Source organism: Oryzias latipes, chromosome 20 (genome assembly GCF_053564925.1).
Source record: "Oryzias latipes strain Hd-rR chromosome 20, Olatipes_Hd-rR_3.1".
Classification (NCBI taxonomy): Eukaryota; Metazoa; Chordata; class Actinopteri; order Beloniformes; family Adrianichthyidae; genus Oryzias; species Oryzias latipes.
Genome location: NC_136256.1, coordinates 4927276 through 4944707, shown reverse-complemented (window position 1 = coordinate 4944707; position 17432 = coordinate 4927276). Strand labels below are relative to the sequence as shown.

At 41.6% G+C, this 17432-nt stretch overlaps 1 protein-coding gene across 3 annotated transcripts in view; it reads right to left on the bottom strand.

Moving 5' to 3' along the window:
- fars2 (phenylalanyl-tRNA synthetase 2, mitochondrial) overlaps positions 1-17432 on the bottom strand; it is a 126468-nt gene that overhangs the window by 45450 nt on the left and 63586 nt on the right. For all 3 annotated transcript variants that reach the window (XM_004080815.5, XM_023949894.2, XM_078938905.1), the window contains exon 8: positions 415-575. In XM_004080815.5, coding sequence (XP_004080863.1) covers positions 415-575 — 161 coding nt within the window. The remainder of the gene's footprint in view (positions 1-414; positions 576-17432) is intronic.

Genomic DNA, 17432 nt, shown 5'->3' with positions numbered 1-17432 from the left:
ATATATAGATGTATTTTAATGATAATAGTGTAATAGTGATAATAGTGATAATGTACACCTAAAAAAAAGTTCCTTCGCATAGCCCAAATGTTCTACATCACTGCGCTGGCTTCTTTAAAACAAACATTAACTTCATCATCTGGACAAAAACAAACGGTAAGAGGTGAACTTTCTCTCTGAACAGAGGATTTATTTAACCTTTTGTGACCAACAGGTTATATATTGGTGTCTTTTACTGCTGCAGTTGACTTTGGTTCTGGCTCAGCCGGCTAAGCGGCGTGTTGTCGCGGTATTATGACAGCACGCAGCACCACCTAACAAATAGTCCGCTTTTTGTGAAAGAACGCGATCTAAACCGAACAAACAACAAGAATAAATGACTAAAAACTGATTGAATATTTATTTCTTTTGTACCTGGAAGCAGACAGGCTGGTGGATGTCCTGGACTCTGAACTGCTTGAGGAAGCGTTCGTCTTCACTCCAGAAGAGGCGGATGTCTGGGATGCTGTACAGAACCATGGCCAGTCTCTCCAAGCCCAGTCCAAACGCCCATCCCAGTTTGTTCTGCGCCCCCACTGTGGAAACACAAAGGACCATCACAGACCAGGAGGCACCAAGTGCACGTTCCCTGCAGAGATGATCCCTTATCCGTCTTTACAATATTTGATTAAAACACATAAAAAAATATGTGGCCCAAGTTTATATTCTGATCATAGATAATCTGATGTTTTATAATCTTAAGAACAACTTCCCTGAAGGCCTATGGTCAACTGTAGTTTAACCCTTTTACACCAGAGCCTTAGCTCCAGTGTTTCATTCTAGTGGACTCTGAAGCGGAGAAAAGCAGCCTTGCACTGATATGCAACATTTTACAGTAGTGAAATGTTTACGCAACCATCTGATTCTGTCATGAAGACAAGCGGCTTTAATGCCACGTTCACACCGGCTTAAGCGATTGCTTTGGTAGTGAAGTAGTGATGAATACAATCCTTTTCGTATATGGATATGCCAACTGTTAGAAAATTGATCAAGGAGGAGAAATTAATAATTGCAGTTTGTTCCCGGCTGGAATTATGACATCTAGTCTTTCATGTATCGGAATAGAGCTGTGAAATTCAGAAGATTTGCACCATTTGGTCATGTCATACCACGCCTTTTCCAATTGGGCAAAACTTTACTGAAATTCTAGAAAGTTCAAAAAAAAAAAAATCACAATTTCGCAATAACACTGTTTCCATTAAATCACAATGATGTGAATAAACACAAACCAACTCACATGATAAGTCATTCAAAAACATGGGGATGGATGTGAACAATGGTTTCCAACAGATACATTCAAGTTTCTGCCACAACACAAGCACTCATCATCATCATCTATCAAAGGAGATGCCAGCGTCTTATTCAGGCCATGGAGCGGCGAGCTCCTCACATGTGGGAGCGGCTACAGAAGATGTCATTTTGGCAAATGGTGTTTAACAGAGAAGCTGTGGATCCAACAATTCCGCATGACACACTCAACTTTTGATGAGCTGTGTAACGCTGTGGGATGTCTTGTGGCGCCCGCTGTGCAGCGTCCAACTCAGCCAGTTCCTATCAAAAAGCACATTGCCATCCAGGTGGTGGTCATGTGACTCATTTAATTTGATAAAAGTGTTTCCACTGCAGTTTTGTGAAATATACTAATTTCTAATGACTAATGACATCCTGATGGAAAGTGATACAGGACATTGCTCTGTGCTATTGCTGCTGGACCTGACAGCAGCCTCTGACACTATTGACCATCACGTCCTGCTAGATAGACTGAAGCACTGGGTCGGGATATTAGGATCCGCCTTAAATTGGTTTGCCTCATACCTGTCAGGAAGGTCATTTTATGTAGGTCTTTCCAAATTCAAATCTTCCTCAGCATTTTCCTGTGGTGTACCACAAGGGTCTGTCTTGGGACCATTATTGTTTAATTTATATCCGCTCCCTTTACAGCATATTTTAAGTTATTTTAAGGATCTTTCTTACCACTTTTATGCTGATGATATTCAGTTATATATGTCTTTTAAACCACAGGATGTTTTTAAAATACAGACTCTACTCAAGTGTCTGGACTCTGTCAGGAGCTGGATGAGTGACAATTTTCTCCAACTAAATGAATCTAAAACCGAAGTCCTCATCTGTGCTAAGGACAAATGCCTGCCTCAGATAGTCGAGAGCCTTGGTCCACTCGTATCTTTTATTAAAACCTCTGTGAGGAACCTCAGTGTTATTTTAGATCCTGTACTATCTCTCGACTGTCATATTCACTCACTTGTTTCTATCATTTGAAGAATATTGCTATACTGAGTCCTATTTTGTCACGCTCAGAAATGGAGATGCTCATCCATGCTTTTGTTTCAACACGCCTCGACTATTGCAACTCCATTTTCACATGTTTAAATGAAAAATCTCTGGAACGGCTTCAAGTTGTCCAGAACGCTGCTGCTAGGCTCTTAACAAAATCCTCTAAGTACTCACATGTCACCCCCTTGCTGAACCAGCTTCATTGGCTCCCCATCCGTTACCGAGTGCATTTTAATATCCTGGTACTAACATACAGAGCTTTGAAGAGCCAAGCACCGGTTTACCTATCAAACCTCCTACAGTCTTACACTCCCGACAGGTCCCTGAGATCTTGTGACCAGAGTCTGCTGGTTATTCCAAGAACTCGGTTGAAAACAAAAGGTGACAGAGCCTTCACAGCGGTCGCTCCATCTCTCTGAAATTCCCTCTGCCTTAGCCTCAGATCTGTGGAGTCAGTACTTTCTTTTAAAAAGCAGCTTAAAACGTATCTTTTTAACTTTGTCTTATTTTTATATGTGTATTATATTGTGTGTTTCTTGCCTTCATGTTTACTGTAAGGCACTTTGTGATTCTATATCTTGAAAGGTGCTATACAAATAAAGCCTATTACTATTTTATTATAATTTCAATACGACTCCAAAACCACCAAGCGCAAGAACTTTTTTTCAAATAATGCAAGTTTTTTCCAAATTTGTCATGTTTCCATTAGGAGGATTTATTATCACAAATTCAATTTGCGGAATTTCATAGTCAATGGAAATGCAGCTTTTGTTGCATATGGGTGCAACGCTGATATGAGAAGCCACTTTTCTCCACGAGAGAATCACGTCAAAAAAGTATTTGCCATTTTAAAATTGTCCGCAATAGTTAAAAGTAATTTGGTATCAAACTGGATCAGAAGAGACATTATTAAAACAAAGGATCATTATGCTGAGATAACCTTTGTAAGTAAAACTCCAAAGGTCTCATCTCCAAACTGAAGTGTTTCGCTGTATAAACCTTCATTTTCATCCAGACGTGTTTATAATCCAGATCCAAACAGTTTATAAAGTGAAGTGAGCTCTGAACAGGCGGCAGCTTTGGACTTTAACTTGTGCAGGAAGGTGAAAGCTGAAAAAACGTTCACATATATGGCACTCTCCAGGCATAAATCAGTGTCAGCGTCTTTCAAATGCAAGATTCTTTCCTTCAGAACAAAACTCTACTCGGAGGCAGGTCAAAGCAGAGGGCAGGCGCTCGGTGGAATAAAGGATTATGGGTAAATCTGAGGATTTCAGACGGCCGGGCCTGGGACACAGATGAGAAGGAGGTAGCTTCTCTCTGTGGGACCAACACTAATTGAGACAAACCGGTTCACCGAGTGAAGCACAGACCCTCCTCAAACCCTCTGCTCCGTGATCCGCAGTTTAAGAAACAGAACAGAGAGGATCATGGGAATTGATTCTGACAGGAAGGTAATTAATTCAAGCCCAGACAATGTTTTCCTTCTAGAAACTTGCAGTGAGTTTGATCAGAACCAGAGAAGCTTTAAAACAAACGGTCCACGCTTTACATGACAGAAGATTTATGTCTGATCTATTAAAACCGGAACAAAGTCCAAATATGGCGCTGGAATGTTTGTGTCGCAGACGAGTTGATGTAGCAAAGATCTGTCCTCACATTTAGACACTAAAATATTATAAAGTAAGGAAATCAAAGTTATAAACCAGTAAATCATCCTTTGATGTGAAAGATTTTCCTTAACAGTTTGAAACCTAAGCTTTTGTTTTCTGACTAAAGATTGGCATTCTCAAAGCGTTAGGGTATCACTTTTCTTTAGTGAAGTATTGCAAACAAAACATTAACGATAAACTCAGAGTTTCTGCCTACAACAGTAACTATTCCAAAGTTACCATTGTCCATCCACCCATCCATTTTCTGAACCTGCTGAATCCCTTTTGGGGTTACACAGTTGCTGGAGCCTATCCCAGCTACTGTTGGGTAAGGGCGGGATACACCCTAAACAGGTCGCCAATATGTCGCAGGGCCACACCCTCACATCTATCAACAATTTAGAACAATTTACAAATTAAGAAGCACATTTTGGACTGTGGAAGGAGGCAGAGTGTCCAGAGAAAACCCACACATGGATGAGGAGAACATGCAAAATCCACGCAAAAAGAATCCAGCTGGGATTTGAACCATTATTCTCTGTCTGTGAAGTGAGAGTGCTAGCCACTACACCACTGTGCAGCCCAGCTATAATTGTCCAAACACTAATGTCAAATCATTCACTGCAGTGAATGGTAAAAGACACGCTAAGCTTAGCGCAGATGTTTGCCGTGTTTGTGGCCAGAGAGGCTTTTTCCTAGCTGTCAGTTGGATGACAGCTGGATTACAGATGCTGTTCTTGATCAAACAAGCTAAATTCTTCCCTTAGAGAAACATGATATTCTACATGATGTGTGTTTTTTTGGGGATGAGTGTTTACGTTGTTCACAAGTGAGCACACAGTGAGTACTACACTCATCAGTTTAAGGTGCTGCTGCTGTGAGGTTAAGTGCCATTGGATCAGGGAGGAGGACAGATGGGAGCATGTTTGAAAACCAACCCCACCAAAACAACCCTGCTTTGAATCTTTTAGTCTTAGGAATCTGCTATTGTAACGTTGCAGTGAAACATTGAAATACCTGGTTTTAAAATGCAACACAACATTTAACTGTAGAATTAAATTGCCATAATTCCCATGCTTGAGTACTGTTGTTACACAGAAAACCATATTTAAAAAAAAACCAATAAGATAAGCTCAATATTTTTGTGTGACACGAGTGATTTTTTCAGCTAAAAACAACCACGTATTAAAAATCTTGCAGACTGTAACTTTAGATGGGACACCAACAGGTTTTTGCCCAAACTTTGGAGGGTATGGGCTTAATATGAGATGAACGAAACAAGTCTTGTAACGAATAATAGTTGCCGGTACTTTAGTAAAGAAGTAATATCTAGAAATCTGCACACAGCAAGAGGCAGGAGGGCGAATGGGCTCGGGATCCGATCTGGACATTTTTGTAAATATTGGTGCGTGGGCGCAGAAGCCGCCGACTGCTAATGGATAAACACGCCCACAAACACACAAACACCCACGGTGCGAGGAAGATTCACCCGCTCTGACTGGAAATGCTCCTCTGGATGACAATGTCAACACACACACACGAACACACTTCCTGTGCTGGTCGGTCCAATCAGCACTCAGAAAAAGTGGTTTCTATGCTAATGAGCGCGGGGTCTGCAGGTCGGACAGATGAAGGAACACACTAGAATAAATCTCACTTCATGAGGGATGTACAATCAGATGTGAGACCTTCTTCTTTTCCTCTTCATCCCTTCATCTCTATCTCTTTTGTCACTCCTGTTCTCCTCTTTATGTTTTCTGTATTTTCATATTTACCAGCTTCTTCTTCTAACTTCACAGTCTTATCGTTGATTTCTTTAGGAAAACTTCAGGGAGAAAAAAGCTGATAAAATCACTTTAATCCACAAATATATCAGTTTGACATTGAGGAGAAAAAAATTTGACAAACAACTGGACAGATTAATGAATAGACAGATGGATGAATGTTGGGATGGATGGAAATTTGTATAGTTGGATATTTGGATGGACAAAGGATGTATTGATGCTTGAACAGATATCTGTTGTGATGTAAAGATAGATGAGTGAATGAACGAATTGAAAAACAGACGAGTGGATGTTAGAACAGATGGATGGATAGATGGTAAATTGCATATACCTATGTAGCTTTTCTACCTGTGCTTCACAGTCACAGTTCACCCATTCCGCTGCCGAACAGTGGCGGCAACCTTCCACCAGAGGCAAGGTGGGGTTCAGTACCCTGCCCAAGGACGCTTTGACACACGGGCAGGCAAGGCGGGAATCGAACCCGCAATCTTTCGATTGAAGGTCGGCCTGCTCCATGGCCGCCCCAATAGATGGATGTTTGGATGAACTGAGGCTTGTATGGACAAATGGGTGGATGATGATTGACAGGTGTTTGGATGAATAAATGAATGTTTGGATGGACAAATGGATGGATGTTCGGATAGATAGACTGATAGGTGTTAGGATGGATAAGTGGAAATACACATGGATGGATGTTAGAAGAAATGGATGTTTAGATGCTTGGATGGATGGATAGGATGAAAAGACAAAGATAAATAGATAATAGGAGGGATGTGGATAGATAGATGGATGGATGTTAGGAGGGATGGATGTTTAAACAGATGGACGGGTATTTGAAGAGATGGAAATTTGGATGAAAGTTTGGATTGATAAATGGATAGATAAATCACAAATGGATCAAGAGATTCAGTTTTGACGACAGAGGAGATAATTGTTGTGATTGGTCAGAATATTGAAGAGCGTTTGCTTTTAGAAAGCGATGACAGCAGTTCACAGACAGAACATATTTTCCATAAGACACCAGCAGCTGAATTGAGCCTTTAGAAACCATGAATAACTTAAAAGCCTTTATCCTGAGACTAAGAAAAACCAAACATACCATGGGAACACACATAAAAATACAGTTTCTGCTTTACTGCTCCTCAGCATCTTTAGGGCAGATGAAGCAGCTAAAGACGCCGCGTTCTCTTCATCCACCTGCTCCCCTGTGACTGCTAAGTGTCTCATAATGTGTTTGCAGATTTAAAGAACAGCACTGGAACTTCCACTTAAAAAAGACAAGTATTTTAGAACTTGAGGTAAACTTAAATGGTTATTATCTGTCTAAATTCCACTGTATTTACTGTCTATTAGTCACGCTGTAAAAAAAATGAACAAAGCACAAGAATGTCTAAACAAATTAATATCCAAGTAATTTATAAAACAAATAGATGACAGGTTAATAAATAATTTTTGGGCTTTTCTTTTGTATGGTCTAATTGAAGTTGGATCATTATTTTAATGCGGGGATTTGAGTGCATTTGTCCTGCTGGAGGAGATCCGAAGTAATCTGTAGGCTTCAATAGTGAAGACAGCGTGGACTTCTTCAGGACAGCAGCGTCTTTGTCTGGGTTAGCATCCTGTGAGCCTCAGAGGCTTTCAGACAGCAGGTCTGAGCTGCAGAAAAGAGCAGCAGGATGAAGAGCCTCCGAGTCACGCAGAACACTGACGCACAGCAGCCGACAGGAAAGGGGGTTGATGCTCAAGGATTAAGGTGTGATGGGGGGTGGGATGACACATGCGTCAGAGGACGCCGACTTAAAAAAAAGAGACACGACAGATGCCGTCCCCCCAAAGCCTGTACAGGGGCTGTGTGTGTCTATGTGTCCATGATGGCACACCTGAGAGGTCACATGACAAGCAGCGATGACATCACACTCCCTGACATTTGTTCTACACAGTTACAGAGTCAAGTGTGAATGACATGTTTGCATTGTGTGACCTTCAGATGCTGATTGCTCTTCCAGGGACTGCATTTAAAAGCACACACAAACACAGAGGAAAACTAGTCAGTGATACAAGCGTTTAAAACAGGTCTCACAGATTTAAGTGGATCATTCAAACTATTTTCAAAATAAAATGATTGTAAGATATTCAAAAAACGCTAGAATAGAGAAGACAATAAAAAGCTCATGAAGAACATAGTAAAAATGTCTTTGTTGTCTTTTTTTTGTTTTACTTATTTGCTAATATCACCTCCTTTATGCAGCACAGTGACCTAATTTCAGGCAGATCCATCTTCCACCTGCTGAGTCCAGATGTCCTGCATTCGTCTTTCTGTTGTACAGAATTCAAATGACTTCAAATCGAACTCTGCATCTTCACCATTACACCCTGCTGGGACCAGCATCGATGTGCACCTGTGACCATCAGCTCTTTGACCACAGCAGGAGTAGGGTTCTGCTGCGAGACCATTGACTGTATATGGTAACTGGACAGAGTGACCCCTCCCCCATGGCGTTCCAAACAGGAAGTACCCACTGGTTCCAAGAAGCTAAAATCCCATAGACTTCTATAGAGAAATAAACAGCTGTAAGTCAGTCATTCCATTGGTCAGAACAACCATTCTTACTCTTAAGCATTTTTTTTACATGGTCTTGATAATCCTCATTTTTTTCTTTATTGCTAGTTGTGGATGTTATAAACTAACCAATCAGATGCCTCAATAAAAAATAAATGATCTCACATCCATCGTTTGAAAAGTTTGATTGACAGTTCCTCCCCAGAGTCTGCTTTTAGTCGATGGGTCTGACCTTGCAACAAGCTCACTCCTGATAGGCGACAGTGGTTGCCATAGAAACATAGACTCAGACCACCTCAGACCAATCACTGCTTCCTGGTTCCAACATGGCAATGCTCATATTGTGAAAAAATGTTGACTGAATTGACTTCATTTGGTTGGAAATAGGAGTAAACCATTTTTATAGCTCAGTCCAGCTCTCATTTACAGTCAATATGGGAGACAGCGCTGAAACTTGTGAGGAAACTGTGGGGCAGAAACTCCTTTATATAAAAAAAAGAGCAATTAAGGTTTAAAATGAAACTTAAATATTAGTTTGGTTTTAGCAAATTGCACAAGAAAATCAGAAATATACAAAAATATACATTCATTTAAGGTCGAGGAAGAACAAGGAAACTACCTTGTCTGCATGTGGAGCGTTTTTTCTCTCAAAAGTATTTGAAATGATGGAAGAAATGACCGTAAATGATCAGACAGAGGCGCAAAAACTTAGCCTTTCAGACGTCTGCCTGCAGCTCCACCAACCATCGAGGATATTTATCATGATCGGAGGTCATTCTTTGGCTTCTGGAATTTTGCACACCGTCCTTCATTTATCACCTTCCTCCTCTTCCTTCTATCACCCGACCTTCCTTCACTTCCTGTCATGTTTTGTGCATGTCTTCTCCCATCATTCCTTGCTTCCTCCATCATTCGCCCACATTTCTTCTTTTTTTCTGTCCATGCATGAAACCTCTCCTTCCTCCCTCCTCCTCCTCAAACCCCTTCATCTCATCATTCTCTTTCCTTCAGTCTCTTTTCATTCCCTCTTTCTTTGTTCACTATCCATCCAGCCATGGACTCATACTTTCTTCTCAAAAACATGTTGTCCTTGTCTCCTTCTCTCTGCACCTTCTCAGTTTTTCCTAACAGACTTCTACCGTTTATGCTTAACCAGATGAGGAGTGACGGTTCCAGACTAAACTCAATCAGCCTCCGATAGTAAATATGGATCACGAGAACAAATGTGGAAGGAGCCGCCTCTCGTTTTAGCGTGACGCTTGAATTAGTTATGAGGACCACATAAATGATGCAGAGTGATTAGCAATCAGGCAATATGCAGGTTCAGCTCAGAGCAACGGTGGAGACAGAAGCATGAAAACGAGGGGATTTCTAAACATAGAAGAAGACTGGACCTCCAGAACCTCTGTTATTTAAACCAGCGGCCTTCAACCTTTTTCAGGCCTCGGACCACTTTAATGTCGTGTAGGAACCATTCAAATGTGATCTAGATTTTCTCTTAACCCATAACTGCCAAAGTGGAAGCCACAAAATCAGGCGCCAACTTCAGCCTCACATGACTTTGAAGGTGCGACGGATAAATACAAAGAAAAAGTGAGTAAAACATTTATTCACTAAATATAATCACAAATGTAAATCCACTGTTTGAACCACTCTATTAGCAGCATCCTGGTAGCATTAAACAGTCAGTTGCTGAATATTCTGCATTTTTATTATGGTCTGTGAGAACAATAAATCCATATTTGGAGTAATGTCTCCTGGTTTTTGCCTGTTAAATGTAGAATTCTTTTATTTTAAAGTCAAAGGTTCTTCTTTTGGTTCCTCTCTGGATCTTTTCTCCTAAAACAAACTTTCCAAAGACGTTTGTTTTTTTGTTAACTTTGCTAGCTTGGCGGTTTCAGTTAAACGCGACTTGACATGCGTCAACAATGGGTCTGATGTTATAGATTCCAGATTATTATTAAAATAGAAAAAATGTAGGTTGTATTTTTTTCCTCTGTGGCCCGGTACCAACTGTCCCACGGACCGGTACTGCTTTGCGGCCCAGTGGTTTTGGTTTTGGACCACTGATTTATACCACATGGAAGCCATACTTATAATGATAATAAATAAAATAATGAATAAATCACAGAGTAGTTTCATGCTTTTAAAGATGGGTGTTGAGATTTTTTTGAATAGAATATTGGATTTTATTCTGAGCAGGTAATCCAGGGTTTGATGGCATGTCTGTGACGAGTCAATGGCACAGCCTGGCCTCAGATTCTGGTCACGACTTTGTTCCAGATGAAGACAGTCACTCCACTTAAGCTTCCTCACAGAAAAACAACACAAAACTGTTTCAATAAATAGCAGAAATGAGCAGGTCGGAAAAACCTCTTCTTCTGCCGTTGTGAGTTTTTTCCGTCCCTGCCTTTTCTGGCTGCGTGGGCAGAAACAAAAACACACACAACAAACACACACCTGACTCATGGTTCCACAAATACTGATAATCCCACTCCTGCTTACACACACATTTAAATTCAGGCCTCGTCCCAAACAGCCGCCTACTTCTGTTTGTTTTTGCCTTTGTTTCTCTAAAAGCGTGTCAGGCGGAGAACACGCACATGCGCGCCCACAGGTGTGCCAGCCTCCCCTCTGACATCCGGCTGTAATTACAGGAGGATTACCGCAAAATGGTCAGGATTTGGGGAGGTTTGCTGCTGAAGCTGCTCTGAGCGGGCAGGATCCCGAGTTGAGTGGAGGTTAACGCTCTCAGTCATCCACACAGAAGTCATCAAGCCCAACATCCACACTGATCATAAAGGGGCCTATGGGGGGAGCTGCAACGACAGGATGAGGAAGACCACGATGGAGAAGCAGAGGAAAGAAAAACAATGATATGGTGAAACCACTCTGCCAGAGTGAAACCCCTTAAAACCATCTAGAGGTGGAGGACTTACTTCCAACTATATAAAATCTACCATCTCCAGGCTTAAAGCAGCCATGTCTCGTTCCACGTCCTGACCTCCTCAGTACCTTCTGTAGATCTCCATCTGACAACTGAGTTTAATCATTTCATTTTCTGAAAGGCAAAGATGGGTTTTTTTTTTTTGGTAACCAAAAAAAAATCTGGATATCAGGAAATCTGCCCATAAACGTGTGAACAGAACTAGGTTGGACTCATCTCAGTGTTCAGTCTGGCTCCTCTAAATAGGTTCTGGGTCACCATGATCCTGTGCTGAAAACCAGGTTTCCACTCCTCCACAGTGACATCAGCACTCATTTTAGTTGAGAAGTCCTTCAATAAACAGCCAACCTAAGCAAAATGCAAATTCAAAATGTAGACAAGCTGAACTTCTTCAGAACTGCAATACCACATCCAGCTTCCTCAAAGGAATCAAAGCTTTGCAAGAACTACATCAAACTACATCAGTTTTCTATTTCATTTGTACTGACAGTCACTTCAGAGTATTTTTAAGTCCCTCTCCGATCTTCTTCTAAAAGCATTCCCAGTGGTCTTTTAATTATGTTGATGCCATTTTCAGCCAAAATAACATGCTGTTTTCTGGGACATAGTTTCTGCAGAGCAGCGACGTTCACTAGAAAGTCAAGAGTTGTGGGCGGGACTCCTGGCATGGAACAACCCCCCTCCCTCCCTGTCAGAGCAGGGAGCTTGTGGCCCGCCCAGCATATTTTCTATTCACAAATACGCTCTTTTTAAAATGACCTTTTCCTTCTACTCCTGATTCACCACAAGTTTGATAAAAAAAATACTCAGAGGCTTATTTTTCTTTATATAAGTCCACATCAGAAAATGTCAAAAAAACATGTTAAAAACACGAAAAACACGATTTTTATCAGAGTGGGCTTCAAAAATCTCCAGCAAAGTACCATTGTTTGTGTTTTATCCTTAAAACCTGCCAAAGGCAATTAAAGCACAAACATTTTGTATCATTTACATGGGGTCATGGTGCATCGCACTCTAACTGTTCAATGTTTTGAAGCTTCACAGTGGAATTAGAACATCAAACACGGATATAATCCACATACACTGGACCCTTCCGGTTCCGGGTTACAGCACAGGACGCGTGTGTGGCTCTCTGCGGATATACAACTATCTTCAAACGACTTAAAAAGTTGATTTTCTCCAAAAAAGAGAGCTGACCATGGCCCCCAAGAAAAACCAGGAATACGAAGACTTTTTGATGTAGCAGTCAATGGTGTTTTTTATCTGCAGATAGAGAAGAGGCTAACATCGTTAACCTAAAGCAGATTTTCTGTACACATTTTTGCTCAAATGCAGATGACCCCTAACCCACAAATAGCTCCAGTACGTGAAGTTCTGGTTCAGACCTGGCAGACAGCTCCAGCAGAACAATGGAAAGACGTCGGCTGCTCTCTTCATCTTTAAGATCATTGTTTTGCAACCAGTGTGTGCCGTGGCACACTGGTGGAGATGGTCAGGTGTGCCGTGGGAAATTACCCTCATTAACTGATGTAAAAACATCTTCCATCTCCAGGATATCAGCTCTGTGTTCATCCAAACAGGCCCTGATAAAACACTGAGAAGTTAGGAATATGAAAGATCATAAAATACTTTTTTCTTTGTGTTCATTTGATTAAATTAAAGACATTTTGATAAGAATGACGGTACCGCGATTTAGCTGCAGCTTCAGCTGTTTTAGGAAAAGTCCCGCCCCTTTAACTGTCTCCACCAATCATTCTTGGAGGCTCAATCACACGTCATCAGTCTGACCAATCAGAAGTGGTTAAAGTCTTCACTTCCTTGTTCTGATTCTGCTCATAAAGTCTCTCAGTTCCAACAAAAATACCAGCTAAAGCTCGTCTTTAGTGGTTTAGCTTTCCACAGAATCCGGTGTCAGACCGTGGAACAAGTGAACAAAACAATGAAGCTCAGAGACGCCAGTATGTTTGTGTGTGGCGACTGTTTGCACTACATCTCCCATGATGCATTGGGTTAAAGTGACAGCATCTCAGCGCACAATGAGCCTTTCGTTGTTAAACTTCTTGAAACCACAACGAACACACATCAAACAGTTTTTAAATCTTCTAACTTAACTTTTTTTCATCTTTTAGAAAAAAAAGCTGCAGCTTCCAGCTTTTTCTGCCAAAATTATCACAAAAATGTATGTGAGGGACTGTAGATCAATACAGACTATGAGTTTCTCCTTTTTTTTTTTTTTGGATGCTGGTGTGTCGCGGGATTTTTGTCAAGGTTAAAGTGTGCCGTGGCTCAAAAAAGGTTGAAAAACACTGTCTAAGATGTTTCTGGAAACTCCAGCCACAGCAGCTCCAGTGCATCTTCCTGCTTCTCTCTGCTCACTTTCATCACAGTGCTTCAGCTCCGACCTCGAGGCGCGAGGAACCACCATTCTGTGTCTAGTTTTGCCTTCTCATTAGAAACTGAGGTGAAGAGAAGTCCACTACGGGAAACAAAGTGGTTGATGAGACCAGAGATCGCCGCCAACAGAAGGAGGGAAATCCCTTCAACTCTAGCACATCTCCACAAACTCCACTGTGTGTGTCTGTGTGAAAGCTGGCCAACACTGATGTGAAGGCCAGCGTCTGCCGCCTGCGGGTCTGCGCGTCTGTCTGCCTCTCCATCTGTCTGCCTCCATCATGCGCCGAAAATGGAGCAAAACTATCCTATTGTGTTGTCAATACCTCTGAAAAAAGTGTACTCTTCAATCAGCATTAATTTTAATGAACATTTTCCTCACATACATATGACATGCAGACAGTTGCCATGGTTACAGGGGTTATTCTGACCCCCGGAGGGGTAAACTAATGGACTGAATGTTCCCTGCACATTCTGTCCCATTTACATGATATGTCACCATGGTAACCCAGATAACAAGCTCAAACTTACAAAAGGATAGTTTAGTTTGTGTCTTCAGAAAATGATTCATAATTGAATTTTCAAAAATGGCTAAAATGTGTTTTAGGTTTCTCTGTGATAAACTCTTACATGTGTTTTAACATCCGTCTGCCTTCTGCAGTTTTATTTTGTATTTATAACAAGCAAGATGCTGCCAGTGTTACGTAGGATTGTTTCTATAATATTTACTCAAAACAATATTAATAGGAATGCAGCCTTTCTTGAAGCTAAATCTGGAGGTATCTGCAAATGCAAAAGTAGAAAATCCACTTCTGTTGCAGAGGACAAGTGCACTCTAAAACAAACAGGTCTACGTGGAACGAGGAACACAAAGAGGGGCTCAATAGATCCTCGTTGGTTCCAACACTTACACTGGACCAATAAATCTCCTCTGTCGGCGAAAGGATTCTGAAGGTTAAAGGTGAGGACTGAAGTGGAGAGGCCATATTGACTGGAGTCTACTCCACTTCACTCTGTCATAAATGGTCAGTAACTTGGGAGGGACAACATACAGTAAGACTTTTGTTCAGTCCATCCACCTGTCGATCAGAAAATATATCTCTCTGCCTTCAAAAAGGTTATGGGTCAAATTTGACTTTTTAACAAGAGAGTCCATAGGAAGCAGCCTCTAGTGGGCTTTTGATGAACTGCAGCCCCAGGTTGTCTTCAAAGCTGGGGGTTTGGGTGTTACATAAATCAGAATTTCATGGTTCCTTGTTCAGACTGAAGCTACATGCATTCACCCTCCAGCTGGGCTCGCTCCCTGCACGATGGACTGGGGGGGGGGGGTGAAATGTGGACCAGGGACAGTCAAGGACCTGTTAAAGCCATCTTTTGTTACCTTTCTGTGAAGAACAAACTGAGCTGCACACAGCATGGCAGAATCAACAAGGGCAGAGAAGTGATAAACCGATTACTGCTAAGTTATCTTTTATTAGTTGTTTCTTGCATTATTGGTCAAAGCAAAAAGCACAAGGTTGGTCTCAGCTTTCCGACAAGAAATAGCCAAGAGGTAACCAAGCAGGTGAAGAATTTTGACATAAAACCTTTACAGAAATGGAATAAAACGGTTCACACCTTTAAGCGAAAACCAAACTGAGGGCTCCACCCCTTCCAGAACGTTGGCCTCACAGTTTGGGCCAGCTAAGCTCATCTTACTTTCAACCTTTAGCTGCACAAACTAGTTCACATATTAGTCCCATGACTGTATGCTGTAGTCTTTGCTGAGCATCATCAGGGGGTGGAGTGCTACACCGTGTAAAAGATGCCTTCTTTTCTGACCCAAACATTTCCAACTCGCCTCACAGACAGAAGGCTCTGGTTCAAATCCCAGCTGGGACCTTTCTGTGTGGAGTTTGCATGTTCTCCTTGTGCATGTGTGGGATTTCTCCAGGAACTCTGGAATCCTCCCACAGTCCAAAATATGCTTTATAGGGTCATTGGTTGATTTTCCCAATGTGTGCATGTGAGCGTGACCGTGTGGTTGTGTGTTCCTGCAACAGACTGACCACCTGTTCAGGGTGAACCTCGCCTTCACCAAACAGTAGCTGGGATAGGCTCCAGCACCCTTATAACCCTTGTGCTATCCAAGGCACGTTAAGATTGGGAGTTGGGTCATCTGGACCCCATTAGACGTTAAACCTTTTTTCTTCAATGATCTTCACTGGTGTCCATGGATTACATGAAATCTTTCCTCCTTTATCCACCTTTGTCATGGTAGGGAGAACGCGTCAATGTAAGGGTGGGGTCATTTGGACCCCTCAAGATAGCAAAAGGGTTCAGTGGGTTCTGAAGATGGATGAATACATGGATGGATGGTTGGATGGATGAATATTTCAAACTCACATTGTTACACATTCAGCTTTGTTTAGATCAGTTTGACGAATACATTTTTCCCAAATGTACTGAAAGCTGAGTTTTGTCCTCACAAAGCCAGTCTTCATCATAATAATCTGCTACAAACAGATTTAAAGCCTGCTACAAGCTCAACACATGGACCTGTCACCTGAAGTTATCATGTAAATAATGTGGAATAAGTCAGAAGAGGAGAAAATATGCTAAATATGCTTAATATAAACTTTTATTAAAAAAAAAACATTTTGAGCCATTAAATGAGTTTATCTGTTCTTGTCCTGCGATCACCTGAGACCTGTTAGAACCTCTTTTTCAGACTTTCATTTTTTTTCTGCACACCTCTCCACATAGAGGGTTCTCTCCAACTATTTTGGTTTCTTCCACCGTTGCAGTCAAACCTGACCGACCTTTAATAACCCCCCCGGCGCCACTTCCCGAACATTAGGCAAATAAATAAAATATTAATCAGACGTGATTAATTGCTGTTTGAGCTCTGAACAGTGGTTCAACATAAAACTCTGTAATGAGAAAAGCTTATTACCTTAATAAAGACTTCTAACCTGGTAATTAGAACAATGAGGCGTCTTCGTGACACCGCACACGCATCTCTGAGGACACATGCATGGAGAGAGGATAATTCATGTGACTGAGCCGTCCTCCCTCTCTAACGAGTTAAAAGCACAGCAGAGAACAGCTCTGCCCCCCCAGTGGAGGCTTGCTGGGACAGGAAGTAGGATAAATGAGTCACTCTGCGTGATTTGTACGACACGCTGAACACAGTGGAGCAGGTGAATCACAGTGAGCCTGCAGAATGGGAGCTTGAGCACTGCAGTAAGACGGATGTGATCCTCTGAGAAGAATAGACAGGAACAGCAAAGCTGCAGTCATGTCAGCCTCAACCTGCTCAGCTACTTAAACCTGAGCAGTGATGCCCACTCTGCTGCTGTTAATGAAACTCATCATTTATTTATCAGTTCACCTTTCAAATGGACCGGAATGAGACTTTTCCACTAGATTATGATCCTGTTTGTTTAGGCTGAAGGTCATTTGAAACATTAGGCTGCAGATGGACTGAGGTAAGATGAGAGAAAAAAGGATGAGTTGTGTTAACGTTAGTGATGAGTTGTGGTCCTTACACCCTCTTAACACTTCAGACTCACAGAATGCAACAGTGAATTGCCGAGCTTGAATTGTCTTGTTTTTCCACTCTGAATGTGCATCCGAACAGCAATCACATTAAGCCACATTTCCTGCATGACTGCAGAAGTGTGTTTTTGGATAACCCAGCCTTCAAACACATCTGGCTTTTGAAAAGAGGTGTCAGTGATGCAACAAAAAACACTGTGATCATTAAGATTTTAAATATAGGCTAA